At 32.5% G+C, this 16397-nt stretch overlaps 2 protein-coding genes across 2 annotated transcripts; both read right to left on the bottom strand.

Moving 5' to 3' along the window:
• Nucleotides 1–647: 647 nt before the first annotated feature.
• Nucleotides 648–2548, bottom strand: LOC112005199 (AAA-ATPase At2g46620). Its single transcript, XM_024037452.2, has one exon. It carries the CDS (start codon nucleotides 2281–2283, stop codon nucleotides 835–837), a length of 1449 nt encoding a protein of 482 aa, XP_023893220.1. The 5' UTR covers nucleotides 2284–2548; the 3' UTR covers nucleotides 648–834.
• Nucleotides 2549–7398: 4850 nt separating this feature from the next.
• Nucleotides 7399–11588, bottom strand: LOC112005213 (uncharacterized). Its single transcript, XM_024037470.2, has 5 exons — nucleotides 11212–11588; nucleotides 9832–10132; nucleotides 8940–9098; nucleotides 8563–8858; nucleotides 7399–7821 (listed from the first exon to the last, which is right to left on the bottom strand). Exons 1-5 carry the CDS (start codon nucleotides 11407–11409, stop codon nucleotides 7600–7602), a joined length of 1176 nt encoding a protein of 391 aa, XP_023893238.1. The 5' UTR covers nucleotides 11410–11588; the 3' UTR covers nucleotides 7399–7599.
• Nucleotides 11589–16397: the final 4809 nt, after the last annotated feature.

Below are 16397 nucleotides of genomic sequence, written 5' to 3' on the forward strand. Positions count from 1 at the left end.
AGTGCCTAAGCTTGTTGTTAATTCTGTTTGGTCAGTTGCTATCTTGGCATGTCAAATGCCTCTTAACTGTAGCTGGTTTAATCCAGCTGTTGTGTAATATGTTGGGTTGCTTTCTCCCTTTTTTGGTATAAAAAAAAACTGTTGTGTAATATGTTGGGTTGCTTTCTCCCTTTTTTGGTATCAAAAAAAAAATATATTCGTCAAAGTTTGCCTTGTCCATTTATTGAATCACATATATAGACTAGATTTAACAAGAGACAGCGCAAAGAGATAAAATTTGTTACATTTTTATTAATTTAGACTATTCAAGAAAAATGCTACATTTAGTCATTTATAAATATGAAAAGTGATTAGAAATTCACCACATGGCCATGCAATATTTGTCAACGGCAGCCATATATATAGAAAACGACTCAAACTTATATGAAAACTAAGTTTCAAGATTTATACAAATTCAAACTTCAAAAAATATCAGCTACACCAAGGATCACAAAACTAACTTTCTTATTATCAAATAAGATATTTGAGGTTCGATTCTTAACTACACTAAATTAATTGGTATCTTAATTTGATGATAAAGAGTATTTATCAGGAACGAACGAACATTTTAAATTGAAACTATCCTAAAAAATAAATAAATAAATAAATAAAAACAGAAACTTGACATTCTCACTATGAATTTACAATTATAAATATAACAAACTTAAAGAAAATTGTGAAGTGGTTTTTAAGGTACACTACTTACATCATTAAACAAATTCTATAAACAATAAAATACATTACAATTCTCTAATTTAAAATTTTCTATAGGTAACAATTAACAACAAACCTACATTAATTTTGAACTCCATGTTGTGATCCTTCCTTCTCAGCTGAACTCAAATCCACAGACTCTTTTCTTCTACTCCCCATTTTCAAAAGTCCATACAATTTCCTAAACTCCCTCACCGTATGAACACTTTCTCTACAAAACACACTTGCTGCTCCCTCACTTCCCTCATCTGATCTAGACCTACCTGAACCACTCTCACTCAATCTTTGTCCACCAATGTTGCTCTGCAAGGCCATGATAATCGATTTCAATGCCCGGCTCGGCGAATTCCGGTTCGAGATCATAATCTCACCAATTTCGGCATGACTCAAACTAGCCCCACTTTGAAAAATCTCTTCCAATTGTGGAAATAGCTTGTGATCCTTCACCCCCAAGTAACTACTAGCCATGTTCTTAAAACCAGAAAAATCACACAATGGGAATTGCACATGAACATCAATCCTCCCAGGCCTCATCACGGCTTGATCAATCTCATCCTTACCGTTGTTCATCGTGAATACCATCACGCGTTCTTCCCCACAACACGACTCTATACCATCCATGAAATTCAACATCCCGGACAGGCTAACCGCCGTTGATGATTTTCCGACAAAGAACTTATCAAAATCTTCGATCACAATAAGTGACTTGCACGTCGTTTGCAACAAAAGGGTCTTCAAATCCGAGTCGTCCAGAACCTTTGACATATCAATATCATACACATCATAACATAAAAACCTCGCCATTGCTGCAACGAAACTAGTTTTTCCTGTACCCGCCGGACCGCAAAGTAAATAACTCCGTTTCCAGACACGGCCTAACCTGTGATAGTACTGCTTCGACTTTACAAACTGTTCAAGATCGGACTTAACCTTGTTTTTCAGATCAGAATCCATCACCACCGTGTCGAAGGTAGCTGGATGAGTGAACGGAATTGATCTCCACCGTCTGTTTCCTTGTTCCAAATTCATGTACAGCTTGATCTCCTTCTTCTTCTGCTCCACCTCGTCCGCCACCGAAAGAATATGCTGTAAGTACTGTCGTAAAACTCTTCTCTTGTCGTTTTTTCGTATTCTTAGTACAAACGATCTGCTAGTACAACCTTCTTTTTCTGATTCCTCGTTTGTCCACGACACTCGGGCGCTAAAAAATGTGTCGTGGACGGTTTGGTTGTCATCGAAGTGGAGAGAGATGTCATAGGATTTAGAAGAACCCGAAAACAAATTTGTGAAATCAGAGTCATCGTCAATTGTGGCAAGCAACGAATTCAGGTAAATTGAAACCTTGTGGTATAGCTGGTTTTCTTGGAAGTGTTCATTGTGTTGTGGGATTTTGTAGGACTGGTATGAGTGAAACTTGTCCCCTAAGGATCGTAACCCTTTTACGAAAATGTGAATTACGGATGTTTTGTACAAGAGTCTAAGAACTAGTAGGAGAAAAGAAATGGTAACGAACAAGAAAACCAAAAACATGGTAAGAAAATTTATGGGATAATAATATAACGGTTTAGGAGCAAAAGAGAAAAACTAAGGAAGAGCAAGGAAAGTGAACAGGGAGTTGAGAATGAAATTATAGAAATGGAGGTGAATTTAATGGGTGTTTAGAGGTGGAAAGGTCGGCGAGTTTAAAAGGTCAAAAATGGTGGAGAGAGAGAGAAAGAGAGAGAGAGGATTTAGTCTCTTTTGCTTGGCTGTGAATGTACGACCAATGACTTTGGACCATTGTGGAGAGAGAGAGAGAGAGAGAGAGATAGGGGGATGATTATTATGAAAAGTATTAGTAGTAGGTCATGTGGGCAAATTATTCAATTGGATTGACAAAGGGTGGGTTTGATTATGAATTTTAAACACTTTTCTTCAATTCTTTAATGCCACCTAATTCAAAGCTTTTTTCATCGAATATTCTTTACCATTTTTTTTTTCTTTCATTAATTAGCCTTTACATGATCCGTGCTTAGGAACAACCAACACGTTATTGTCAAATGTAAAATGTCAATTATTAAGCATGTAATTAATGATGCCTCATTTTTTTTTTTATATTATTAAAATAAGGAAATTATTAAATTTTAATTAATTTTAATATAGATTGACATAATATAATAAATAAATAATTAAATTATTTTTTTATAATTGATAATATATCAATTTATAAAACTTATGCAGTGAAGTTGTAATGTATATAACACCACTCTAGAGATAAATTTTAAAATAATATATTCAACGTTTATTGAATAGGTAGCTTATAATGGAAACAAAACATTTTTTTTTTAGTATATTTGTTGTTCGTACATTTTTTTGGCTAAAAAAAAGATTAAACTATTATTAAAGTATTCATTGATTGTTGCTTAGATTATAAAGAGTGGACCCAAACCAAACACTACGGGTTCCAACTAATTAGTTTATTTGTGTCATCATAGCCCAAGCTAAACTCAAGCTTATGGCCACACTTAATACTTTTTTGTTCAAACTCAGTTTGTTAATTTCCTGAACGAAATTTCAAATTTGTGCATGTAAAATGTTTCCAAGCCGTTATATTTCTACATTTGTTGTTACATATTAGCCACCAAACTATACGCGAGTTTACTAATCAATTCGTTTACAGCTCACTTGTAATAGTTTTATGAAACTTCAAATAAAAATACATTTGTCAACAAATTTTTCTTCAAAGTTGAAATATATTAATTATGAGACGTATTAACTTTTCGTATCCACATTACAAGAATGGTATATTCCTAAGCTTGGATTTGTTCAAATACTTTGATTCGTCACATAGGTGAAATTTAAATTTTAGTTCATGTCCGTTTGGGAACAATTTATCTCTAGTAAATTTATTTGCAAAATATGAGACAAAATGCTAAAACTTATCTTATAACTTTAGATTATTTGAAATAAAATTTAAACAAAAAAAAAATGTAAAACCAAATTAACTGTCAGTAAAGAATTTTTTTTTTTTTTGGTTTACAACCTGATGTACAATTTTTATTATTATTATTATTATTATTTTATTTTTTGTGTTGGTATAGCTTATAAACTTAGCTGGCTTGTTTTTAAAACCTCATTTTTCATAACTATTTTTTATTTTTCACCCAGTTTATTTTTTTTAAGTAAAATAAGGCAATGGAAAATAGATATCTCAAAGACTCAAACACATCCTAGATGCCACCAAAAAAAAAAAAAAAAGGTTTAACTAACGCTCTGTTTATTTTGGCAATAATGTTTATAGAAAATAAGTCATTTTCCAAAAAATGTTTTCTATAAAACTATCTCATTTTCCTATGTTTGGTAGTAATCTTAAATAAGTTGAAAAACAATTTTTTAACTTCTCTTATTTAGCTTACTGTGAGATAGAGTTGTTTTCCAAAAAATATTAGTGGAAAACAATCTTTAAAAATAAGTTATTCTTTTTATGTTAACCAAAAATATTTTTCTTTCAACTCATTTTTTTTTCCTAATGCTACTAAACACAAAAAACTTTCTTTATACAATATTTTTCATCGAAACAAATGAAGCGTAATTGAAAAAAACTATCAGTATTAGTCAGCCAAACAAGTATGAAAAATTACAGAGGAACAAAAATGAGAACAGAAAAATTAATCTAACAAACTTCTAGTAGGATCTCATGCTAATTGCGCTATTGTTAAACTATCATTGATGGTTGTTTAGATCATATAGAGTGGACCCAAACCAAACATCATGAGTTCTAACTAATTAGGTTATTTCTGTCATCATAGCTCAAGCTAAACCCAAGCTTATGGCCAAACTTTATACTTTTTTTTTTCAAACTCAGTTTGTTAATTTCCTGAACGAAATTTGTTCATGTACAATTTTTCCAAGAAGCCTATATTTCTACATTTGTTGTTACATATTAGCCACCAAACTATACGCCAGTTTACTAATCAATTCATTTACAGCTCACTTGTAAATTGTAATAGTTTTATAAAACTTAAAATAAAAATACGTTTGTCAACAAATTTTCTTAAAAGTTGAAATATATTAATCATGAGTCGTATTAACTTTCGTATCCACATTACAGGAAGCATATATATCTAAGTTTGGATTTATTCAAATACTTTGGTTTGTCACATAGGCAAAATTTAAATTTTAGTTCATGTCCTGGAAGCAATTTGTTTCTAATAGCTTATTTGTATAACTTGAAACAAAAAACCAAAAGCTAACTTAAAATTTTCAAAAATCTAAAAATTAAATTATTTTAAATAAAATTTAAACAAAAAGCAAAAAACTGTAAATCTAAACTCACAGTAAAGATTTGGTTTGTTTACAACCTTTTGTACAATTTTTTTTTTTTTTTTTTGGGGGTATAGCTTATAAGCTGACTCTTTTTAAAAACCTCATTTTTCATAAATATTTTTATTTTTTACCCAGCTTATTTTTTAAGTAAAATAAGGCAATGGAAAATAGATATCTCAAACACACCCTAGATGCCACCCAAAAAACAAAAAAACAATTAACTAATTAAAATAAACTATCGGTATTAGGCAGTCAAACATGTATGGAAAATCAGAGACAAAAAATGAGAACAGAAAAATTAATCTAACAAAATTCTGATAGGATCTCATGCTAATTGCGCTATTAACAAAAAAACTTTGAACGAGCAACTTTGCCAGCTTTGGTTCATAACGCAATTGCTAGTCATCTTCTACCCTATGGGCCTATAGTCCTCATTGCCTAACACTAACAAATTTATTGTACCCCGCAAGTCACAAGGTGTGCGGCTTTCCTTGTAAGAAACATATAAACAAATGGTTTGAAAGAATCACATGCTATCTACCTCTACAAAGTTGGTAGCATTCAGCTTTGAACAAGTAAACTGATCTTTTTCCAAGTTTTCTAATGTGCAGATATTGTTTCGTGTGTCTTTTATATATGTCTATAGGTACTAAACCACTCAGAGCTTTGCTCTGCTGCTTAACCATTGTAGATCTCTGTTGGACCCATATGAATTTGAGCGTTGTAGTTGCCCAAGATATGGATATTGAATAATGAGGAGCAATATTTAGTGGGGTATGACAAATGGGGTCTAGTTGGAAAATTGGCATGACTATATATATCAGCTTCCACATTTACTTGATGTGGAAAATTTTGGACTCTCTATAAAAGATACAAACTTGCAAGGATCAACAGCCAAAACTACCTAACGTCATGCTTGTTTTGTGGACAGGAATGTCCATTAATCAGTGTCACAAACTCAAGCTGCAAGATAGGACAGTTTAGTGGTTACTGATATCCAATTGTCTTTGAGCTGTGCCATGATCATAGTCATATCAGCCACAAAATCTGCAGACAGCGATTTCCTAATATGATTCGATTTGTAAAAACCATATAATTTTTTATGGCTCTGTTTCATGAAAGAATACAAATTATTCTTCTGGCCCATGATGTTATTAATAGCATAGTGGTTTAACTTGAACATATTTGGTGGAGATGTTTGTCCATAACTAGTTATTTTTTTCCGACGGTTTTCAATCCCTTTAAAAAGAAGGAAATGGATATTGTTCCATCTTTCAGACTCTGGCATAAGCTCACCTAGGCCGATATCAATATCATATACAAAGTTTTAGATAGAACTTAGAAGGAAATGGGAATCTCCTTTCACTGATGATATTTCAAATCTACTGAAAATCACTTCTTCCAAATTTGCTTTTGTAGTTTCTGTTCTATTATGTTGCTACAGCTACAAGTGGTCCTGCCTCTATAGTAAATGAATGCGACAGGGAAAAGGCAGCAACTTCCAAAGTTTATGATAAGCCTGCACTTGCTTAATTAGTTGCATCTGCCTACTTTTAGGAAGTATTGCTTTGACACAACACTTGAAAGTTGAAACCCAACCAAACCGATTCCACTGCCAACTATTTCCTAGATGGTATTAATCATTGGTGGCTGGCTGTTGCAACCTAGCTAAATAAATGAACTAAGAACTCTTGAAAAACCCAGCTGAACTACTTGTACAGAAAGTTTAAGTAATAAGATCCACATCAGCCTTAGGCTAAATATGTAAAAGAGTTACACTAGGTTCATTCACAATTGTAAGATAGTGTTAGTGATAAGAACTAATCATGTCCAACTTAATATCAATCCATGATTAATAAGTGTTAGTGAGATCCAATTGTGCATGAGGTTAATTTGAATATAATCACTAAGTGCTCAGATTAACAATTGATTTTCAATCTCCTGTAGGCCTTACAAATGAGAGGAGAAAAAGGAAAAGGAAAATAAATTCTCTCCAAAGTTGATTAATATCCAAGAAAGATTGGCCTTGAGAAGAATATTTTATCAAAATTTATTTTCCCGTTCCTATTTACTTACTACTTTCTTCAAATAACCAAAACAAAAGTAAATAAATTTATTTTCTTGTTGCTCAATCGAGTTGGAACTCACAAGGGTTAAAATTCTTATAAATCGACTGTCAAATGAACCACTGGATGCACCCACATAGAGACTGAACCACAGGATGACTCAATTCTTTGAGGTGTGTATGAACATCAAAGAAACTAACCACAATGACCATGTTCAGGAGATAATAATGTTCCGCAAACCAAGCATAACTTGTAAAAGTTCAAAGATAAAGAGGAGAGAAACTGAAATCAGAGCTGCATTAAAAAGATGGTTCCAATTGCTACATCAAAATGTGAATTCTGGAAGACATCCAAAATATGAAAACCCCACAACAAATTTCAGACATGTATAGTAATTCTCTATAACTAATGAAGTTACAGCTCTAGACTACATAACAAATTTGCTTCAGGAGAGTAGGTTTCAATTGTGATGAATTCAAGGTTCCTGGGCATCTGATTGAATATTCAAGATTTGGGAAACCACAAGCTTCGAGAGCTCACTTATTGCAGCTTGAACAGGATAATCACCTGATTCCGAATTCCTCGACCACCCTGGTGATTGTGAGCTCAATCCAGTGTATTCATTAGCAGCTACCTTTGTCTTTTTTGATGTGGCAATAACTCTCTCCAAATCTGATTCAAACAATGGCCTCGGTGGCTGGAACAAAACACACATACAAAAGAGTATCTTTCAGAACATTACATCTACATAAAGAGGTAAATTTTGCAAAAAAAAAAATTATACAAATAACTAGAATTCTTTTAATACTAAAACAATAAGAATACCTGAATTCCTTTATTCTCCAGGCATGTTAGCATTTTTCAACATTTAAAAAGCCGATATAAAAGTTACTTGATGCCATGAATTTTACTGTCATGCAATACTAACAGAATGTTGTTTATTGCCCTGATTCTTAAATTTCTGACTCCCAAGGACATCCATGGTTTTTAGCAGTGCAAAGGAGATTAAGGAAGAAAATGAAACCAGGACTTAACAAATAGAATTATGTTTACCATCTGAAAAGAACTCATGGAATATCGGGTATGCGGTGAAATTTAAAAGGGTGACATCCTCATGTATTCAAGATAAGTTTAGTCCATATTGCAAGAGAATTCCAAATATTTTTTTTTGGTTAGGTGGGGTTGGCAGTTCCAAAGATTCAAATGAAATGACCCAACTGGCACCTCCACCCTTATAAGTGCTAGGTGGAGGCTAAAGTTGTGGACCCATCGGGTGCATGTGTAACTTACCAATTGAAAAATATCTCATTGCCATACCAAAGCATGCTACCAAATTGGAGAGTGTTTTGTTTTCGTTTTTTTGTTTTTTTTTTTTTTTTTTAAATTACAAAATGAAAAGGACTAAATTGTAGAAGAAGAAAATGATATATATACTCACAGAAGATTTTTTCCCACTCTTCTCTTGAACTAGTAGGTCCCTAATAGGGAAATAGGCTGCTTTCTTGCATAGTTCGAGAAGATCTGAACCTGTGTAACCTTCACACAAGCTAGCTATGCGGACATAGTCAATGTCGTCTTCAACTCTCTCGCCCCTCAGAATCACCTTCAGTATCTCAGCTCTCTCCCTGCAGTCTGGTATCCCAATCTCAAATGCTTGAGGAAGACGCCGGAGTATTGCTTCATCAAGTTCTGATGGGCGATTAGTAGCAGCAAGAACCATCACTCGTGCATTCTCTGCAAGAACAACCTACTTTAGATTCAATTTTTCAATGAGAAAATCATAAGACATAGGCGCTGTCCAAGGCACAAACTTACGATCAGTGGTGAATCCATCCCATAAAGCCATGAACTCAGTCTTCATATTTGTTAATGCTTCATGATCTGTATTACGGCGCTGACCCAAGAAACTATCAACCTCATCAATAAATATGATAGCTGGCTGGAGTTTATAAGCCAAGCTGAATACAGCAGCCACTGCAAAACCATAGTAAAAAATTAATAATCATCAAAATCAAAGCATTACACTGTGCAAAAGAAATACAATAACAACTAAAAAAATAGTATGATCTACTTCAACACTTTTGATCAGAAAATCGTTTCCCCACATCTATGTATGATTGCTATCAATATTAACAAGGTATATACTTGTCAATACACTCTCCTGCAAAAAGTGCAACATTCTCTTCCATTCATACTACTCATACTTTCTTATAAAAATTCATATCTATGAAATATATTCCAATTATTTTTATATTCATTATTTAAGGTTCATGTTAATAGCACAAAAAAAAAATTGCAAAATATATTATAAATTAGATGGTCAACCTATGATTGGAAAACCATTTCAATTAGATTGGATGAAGATAAGTCCACAACAGAATGCACCTAAACTATCTTCTTCCCATATAGTCGTTACTCATTAACCAAAAGAAACTGTGCTGAAAGCATCTATGCATTGTCTTATTCTGTTCAGCTAAATAAACCTAATACATCAAGTAAGTCATGTGTTCTTAGTTGATCATTCACGCTTCTATGATCACGAGTCAAACTAAATTTGACTACCCATAAATAATGAGCCCCATCACAACAGAATATATACAAGGCCAAAATAACTTCATGTAGTTGTGTATGTTTGCCAGGGCAATGACAGAAAACCCTCAAATCCAGAGGGGTGGCGTGGGGGAGTGTAATTGTAATCTACACTCACCAAGCTTTTGTGCATCACCAAACCATTTGCTCATCAGATTTGATATCCTGACATTGATGAAAACAGCTCCAGATTCTTTTGCAATAGCTTTGGCAAGCATGGTCTTTCCAGTACCTGGAGGTCCGAACAACAAGACCCCTTTCTGGGGACCTAGAAGCTTCCCATAGGAAAAAAGCTCAGGTCTCCTTAGGGGAAGTATCACCAGTTCATACAATGCTTCCTTGATGGCCTCCAGTCCTCCAATAGAGTCAAATTCAACATCAATGTGGTCAGGATTTATAACATCACATGCTATGACATCCTGAAAATAATGAAGAAACGCAAGTCAGGCATAAAAACAAACTAGAGTTCATTTCACATAATTTTAATTCCCCTATTCCAACATTAATCAATAAAGATGAGAAAATCTATTGCGCAAAGACAAGTTGCACCTAAAAGGTCTTCCACATTCTTTAGCTTATCATTCTTATGCTAGCGTTCACACTTGTGTGACTAACTCTATTATGATAATTCAACGGGGAGGGGATTTTTGGAAACACCAGAAGATGTCAGTTAAGCTACAAGGCTCTTAACACTTATGCGAGTAACTCTATGTTCAGATGAAGGGACATGACTGATGAGGGGAGAGGGGTGGTGAAGGCAGCCAGCAATCTCTCCTCTCAAACCCTCTCCCTCATCTTACTCCGCTCCAAACATATCCTAATTCATAATCCATACAGCATCCATACAAGTTATTTCTGTCCCAACAGAAATTGTTTCATAACCGAAAAATTCATGCTTCTCCATGTTCTTTTTCTAGATTTACCAACCCATCAATACGAACAAAGCCAATAACAAAACCACAATCATCAACAGAATGGCAGCTTCATGAAACCCAAAAAAATTAATCAATGCTGCCGCCGGTTCAAGTGAGTGCACTATATTATCTCTATGGCCAGTCTGAGTAGTGTGCTTTTATCTTAAAAAAAAAAAAAATGCATAACTTCATTAAAAAGAAAACCTTTATCCAAAATTGGATAATTAAAAATTAAACATAAAAATTATTCAACTATTCAGCTTATTTTTGCTACAGCTTATTTTTGCTACTATTCATGATGTTACTACACTTTTTGCCACTATTTATGCTCTCATGATTCTATTTTAACTAATTTTTGCCTTTTATATATCAGACTTTAGCAATAATTTTTCAGTTTTAACAAAATAAACGGTATCCAAACTCTACTATGCAATTGGGAAAGTTTTCACAAATTCACCATAGAATATTAAAAAACCCATTAATCCAAACTCATAAAAATGATAACTTTTTTCACAAATTCTTCAAGAAACCACACAATCACATACCGAAACGGTGGCGTTTTTTTTGATATAGAAGAAGCTTACCTCGTAAGGGTTGGTCTGGATGAGAGGCCGGCCCAAGCGCTTAGAGATCTCCTTCTTATGCTCGAGCGCCTTCTTGGAAGCTTCCCGGTTCGGGTCGAGGTGTCGGAGCCCCGCGAACAACACCAAGCAACTTAGGGCGGCGCTCGCCGCGTAGAGCACCAGTTCTTGCAAGAACTTCGTCTCCGATGACCCACCCATTATTATATACTGTATTTAGAAATTTGGGGTTTTTCTTCTCTGTGAATATATATTTGGGATTTAGGGTTTATTGGAGTTTGCTTCTGGTTTTGTTTTGGGGTTTCGGAGATGATAATTGGTTTCCACGCAAGAACGCTTGGGGAACAAGGTGAGAAAGTGAAACAGAAAGAGACGGTGGTGTGTTCTGGATTTGGGGAATTATTGAAAGTACTTTTTTGCCCTTAATAGTGGGTTTCATTTTTGTCCTACAAGGGTTTGTAGGTTTGGGGTGGTTTTGGTAAATTTTGGTTATTCGAAATTTGAGGGGATGGGCTTGAATTGGTTGATTGTGTTTGTGTGGGCTCGGATTATGGGAACTCATAAATCCAAACTAGGAAAATTTATCCGGGTTTGGGCTTTTGGTTTATAATTTCCTAAAGTTTTAAATAGCTTTTCTTTTCTTTTTGGGCAAATTTTAACTTTTTTTTTTTTTTTAAGGGATGGGCAAATTATAACTTACCCACTTATGATTTGGCCAAATTTAAGTTACTTAGTTTGAAATTTGACACTTTAATCACCTGAGATTAATTCAGTTAACCCACTTTTATTAAAAACATAACTAAGTATGTGATTTTGCTTCACTTTTATGTTTCTCTCATCCAAAAACACAAAAATACATAAAAATACAATATTAAATAAGATAAAAAAAGAATCCAACATAACAGTTGCATCATGGGATTTCAAACTACAAGTAAGCAACTTAAATTTCAGTCAAACCTCAGGTGGTTAAAATGTAAAATTTTAAATTACAGATAGGTAACTTAAATTTTAGCCAAATCACATATAGTGTAATTTGCCCTTTCTTATTTTTAAGAAACAAAATAGAAAAGAACATGCAAAGAATAATCTCACAATACAAATTTCATACGATTTTGCAAAATGACTATGTCCACAGAATTGTAGCGATTTTCACTATGTTAGAGAATAGTATAAAGGCAATTTATAATACATCAACCCTAATTCTAAAGCGGTTATATATATATATATACAAACCTAGAAAGGGGGGGGGGTCAAACCCAAGCATTTACTCCATGGATTAAACCTCAAAAAAAATCTCATTTAAAACTGTAATGTTTTCAAGTTAGGTCAGGTCAAAATCGAATTGAACAAAAAATCAAGCTCCAAATAGCCCAACAATTTAGATTCAACTATTAAATGAGTCAAGTTAAAACATAACAGATGAACAAACTTATGAGTATGGAACTCAAATTAAGTATATACAATTCTATATGTTTATATGTATTCATGTATAAAAATGTATTTGCTTAAGATTTTTTTTTTCCCTCTTTTAATACATCAATAGTTGAGAGTAGGAGGATTTGAATCATAGATGTCTCAATTATAAACACTAGGAGGTGTCAATTGAACTACAATGTTCTTGGCATGATATTGAATTATGTATTGAATTTATTTGTCCTAGGAAAAGAATACATTATTTGTATTTCATTAGTCAATATAGCCATGAGTTTGAATTTAAGTTGAGAACTTAATATATATCACCTAAAATACTATACCTAAATTTTACCTTCTGATTTATATACAAAGGATGATGATATTGTGCCACATAATGAAAACATTATAATAATACTATAAATATACAACACAACGTGAATTTTAATCAGCTCAACTAGTAAATCTTTTTTTGTCAAATAAGAGATTTAGAGTTTAAATCTCACCACACCACAAAACTAATTGTGTTTTGACACAATAATAAAGAACACATTATCATATATATTATATGTTGAAATTGTTGTTTTAAAAAAATAAAATATGATTATTGTTGTTAAAAAGAAGGGCACTACGATATAATCAACTCAAGTGATGTGTAGGGAGTATGGTATTACCGTATTGTCATTATTTAGTGTGTTTGGCAAAAATTAAAAACAAGCTTATTTTACTATTTAGCTTATTTTTTGTATGATTCATGGGTTCCACTGCACTTTTTGGTACTATTCATGGATCTCACTGTACTATTTCAGCTAACTTTTACCTTTATCTACAGTATTTTTAGCAACAAGTTTTCAATTTTAGCAAAATAAGCAGATCCCAAACAAGAAGAGGGTTTGTGAGCAATTTGTTATGGGATTTCTCAAATAGATTAAATCTTAAAAATTGATAATTATTTTTTTCCCTGAAAACACTCTTACTTAATCAAAACGTAAATTACATTCAAATTTTTAATTTGACAATTTGATAAAATCACTATCAGATGGAATAAATTATAGCTAAAGTACACATACCATCACCATGTGGTTTATTTATGACACTGGCCTCATTTGTGGTTTGTTTATGAGGCATTTATCTCTCTTATAGTTTGTTTATGAGATGGTTTTGATGGGGGAGGTCGTGTATCTTTGGTTTACTTCCCAAGGATGTGTCCAAAAAATCCTACTTGATGAGGTTTCACTTCACCTATAAAAAATTGTTTGCTTATGAAACTTTTTCGCTAACTTTAGCGGAATTTGATTTTATTGTAAGTGCCAAAACATCATATATAGAGAAAGAGTTGAAGAAAATTAAAGATTGTTCTACCACGACCTCATGGTAATGGTTCTCTCTATAACTTTCTCCTTCAAATCTCATTAGAGTTTGTGTATGTTCACAAGGCTTAAACTTTAAGTTAGAACAATTTTTTTTCTTTAAGTTTTTCCCAATATGTGTTGTGATGCCATGTCATCGAATTTTAATAAATTAGTAAAAATACTACATGAAGCAAACCAGTAAATATCTTATAAAGCAAACCACAAGGGTGGTAAGTATCACAAAATAAAATACAAGGTAACTCAATTAATTAACAATACCAAAAAAAAACCAGCTTGTGATCTAAAAAGGCTACTCCATTCACCCATTTTCTCACTCTCTATTTTATTTTAAAATGACCAAATTATGATACTGTTTGAAAATTCAATAGATATAATCTATCTTTATTTACAATTATACTAATTAAATTAAGTTATTTATACAAATTCTATAATTAGATTTTTATTTATTTATTAGTGTAATATGATCATATATAATTTTTTTGAACTTTCTCGTGCATTGCACAAACTAACAACTAATATTAATTGTAGGGTCACAATTTGTAGCCCAAGTCCTAAGGATATGGGATATAGACCCAATGAGCTAAATACAATAAATTTGTAGAGAGTGGGTAAACGAACTGGGTCCTTAGTGAATTTAACAACGGTTAATAGGGATTTAAAAAATGAACAAGTAAGAAAGATACATAAAAATTGAATGAACTGGTTGTCCAAGGACGTGGATTATAATAATAAACTAATAGAACTAAATGCTAATACAGATTTGAATACGACAGTCCTCCTTTTCTCATTTTTTTCTCATCCCCCTCTTATGAGAGGTCATTGCATTATATAGTTCTTTTCAGATCATCCTGATCGTACACTTGTTAATCATCTAAGCCTTCACTTGAGTTTATGTCCCATCAGACATCTTCTCTAGCTCTCTGTGAATGGTGATAGCTGAGACTGTACCGTCAAGAGGTCTTTCCACATAAACGAGGTTAGAAAAGTTGTTGCAGTGCATTTAATGCAGTGATAGCAGCTTTTTTTTTAGATATTTCTGAGCTCCTATCACCTTTGTACGTACCTGAGGTACATCCTTATCGTTGGAACTTCCTGGAAAGTCACCTAAATTACCCAAATACAGGTTTAACTGATATTCAACGTATCCGAGAAGGAGCTACTCCTCAGACTATATTCCTCCATTCTTTTCTTATGTGATTTTCAATTTTAGGGTCTCTCTCAATCATTTACTCCTCTTCGGACATGTCCACGTCTTCGGATAAGGCACAAGGCCCAATATACAAATTTGGGCTCTTATCCCCACAATAGCCCCTCAAAATTCCAGTTTTTCCCTCGCATCTGAGGAGAAAAAGTGGAGTTTTGATTTGCCATAAAATGAAGGGCTAGGAATGTAAAAAATCACTTTATTTGAAAAATAAATACACAATTTTATTTCAGCTATGCAAAAGATGATAATTTTAAAAACCTATACACATAAAATAAAATAAAAAGTTAAAAAGAAAAAGTTAACAGATGTCCTAAGGATATTGCTTTAAGAAATATTATTAAAAACTTTTTATGAGAAAAGAAAAAAAAATTTATTTTTTTGACATCTTCTTATATTTATCACGAAAGTGATATAAATTTTTTTAAATTTAGTTTATTAACAAATGCCCTAAGAGGTTAACAGGACAATATATATATATATACACACACACATTTGTATTTGAAAAAAAAAAAAAAAAAAACTTAAATGATATTTCCTTAAGAATTGATATCTAAAAAAAAAAAAAAAAAAAAAAACTTAAATGATATTTCCTTAAGAATTGATATCTAAACAAAACCAACAATACAAAGGAAAGAGTTTCCTGCTCCACTCTATACTCCACCAATAAATACTTGCCACGTGATACTATTAATTAATAACTGTAGGATTAATAAGTCAATAATAATAATATTTAATTAATTAGGTGAATATGTGGTAAGTATTTATTGGTGGAGTATAGAATGGAACAGGAAAAGTGAGACAGAAGATTTGGACTCCAAAGGAAAGTACTGGCATTATCCTGACTCCCAAGCATTTGGCCAATTGGTCAACTCTAATTAATGAGTCACATGTGAGTCCTGAATAAGTTAAACCCATATTAAGATCTTTTAAACTTACTAATAAGGTAATCCCATGATGGAGTTCTTAAAATCATACTATCTATTTTGAAATACATAAATGTTCCTCTTAATAAAAACAAAGAAATGAATGACTTAAATTTAATTGCATCATCAATAATTTAAATAAATATAAGAAATAGTAAAAAAAGAAAAAGAAAAAAAGAAAAAGAAGCACAAGAAATGAAAGGCTGTTTGTTTATCTTTTCAGTTTTGAGGTAATTAAGGGTTTGTTTGTTAATGTTATTTGAATAACAGTTTTTG

The sequence above is a fragment of the Quercus suber genome, unplaced genomic scaffold (assembly GCF_002906115.3).
Source record: "Quercus suber isolate HL8 unplaced genomic scaffold, Cork oak 2.0 scaffold_401, whole genome shotgun sequence".
Classification (NCBI taxonomy): domain Eukaryota; kingdom Viridiplantae; phylum Streptophyta; class Magnoliopsida; order Fagales; family Fagaceae; genus Quercus; species Quercus suber.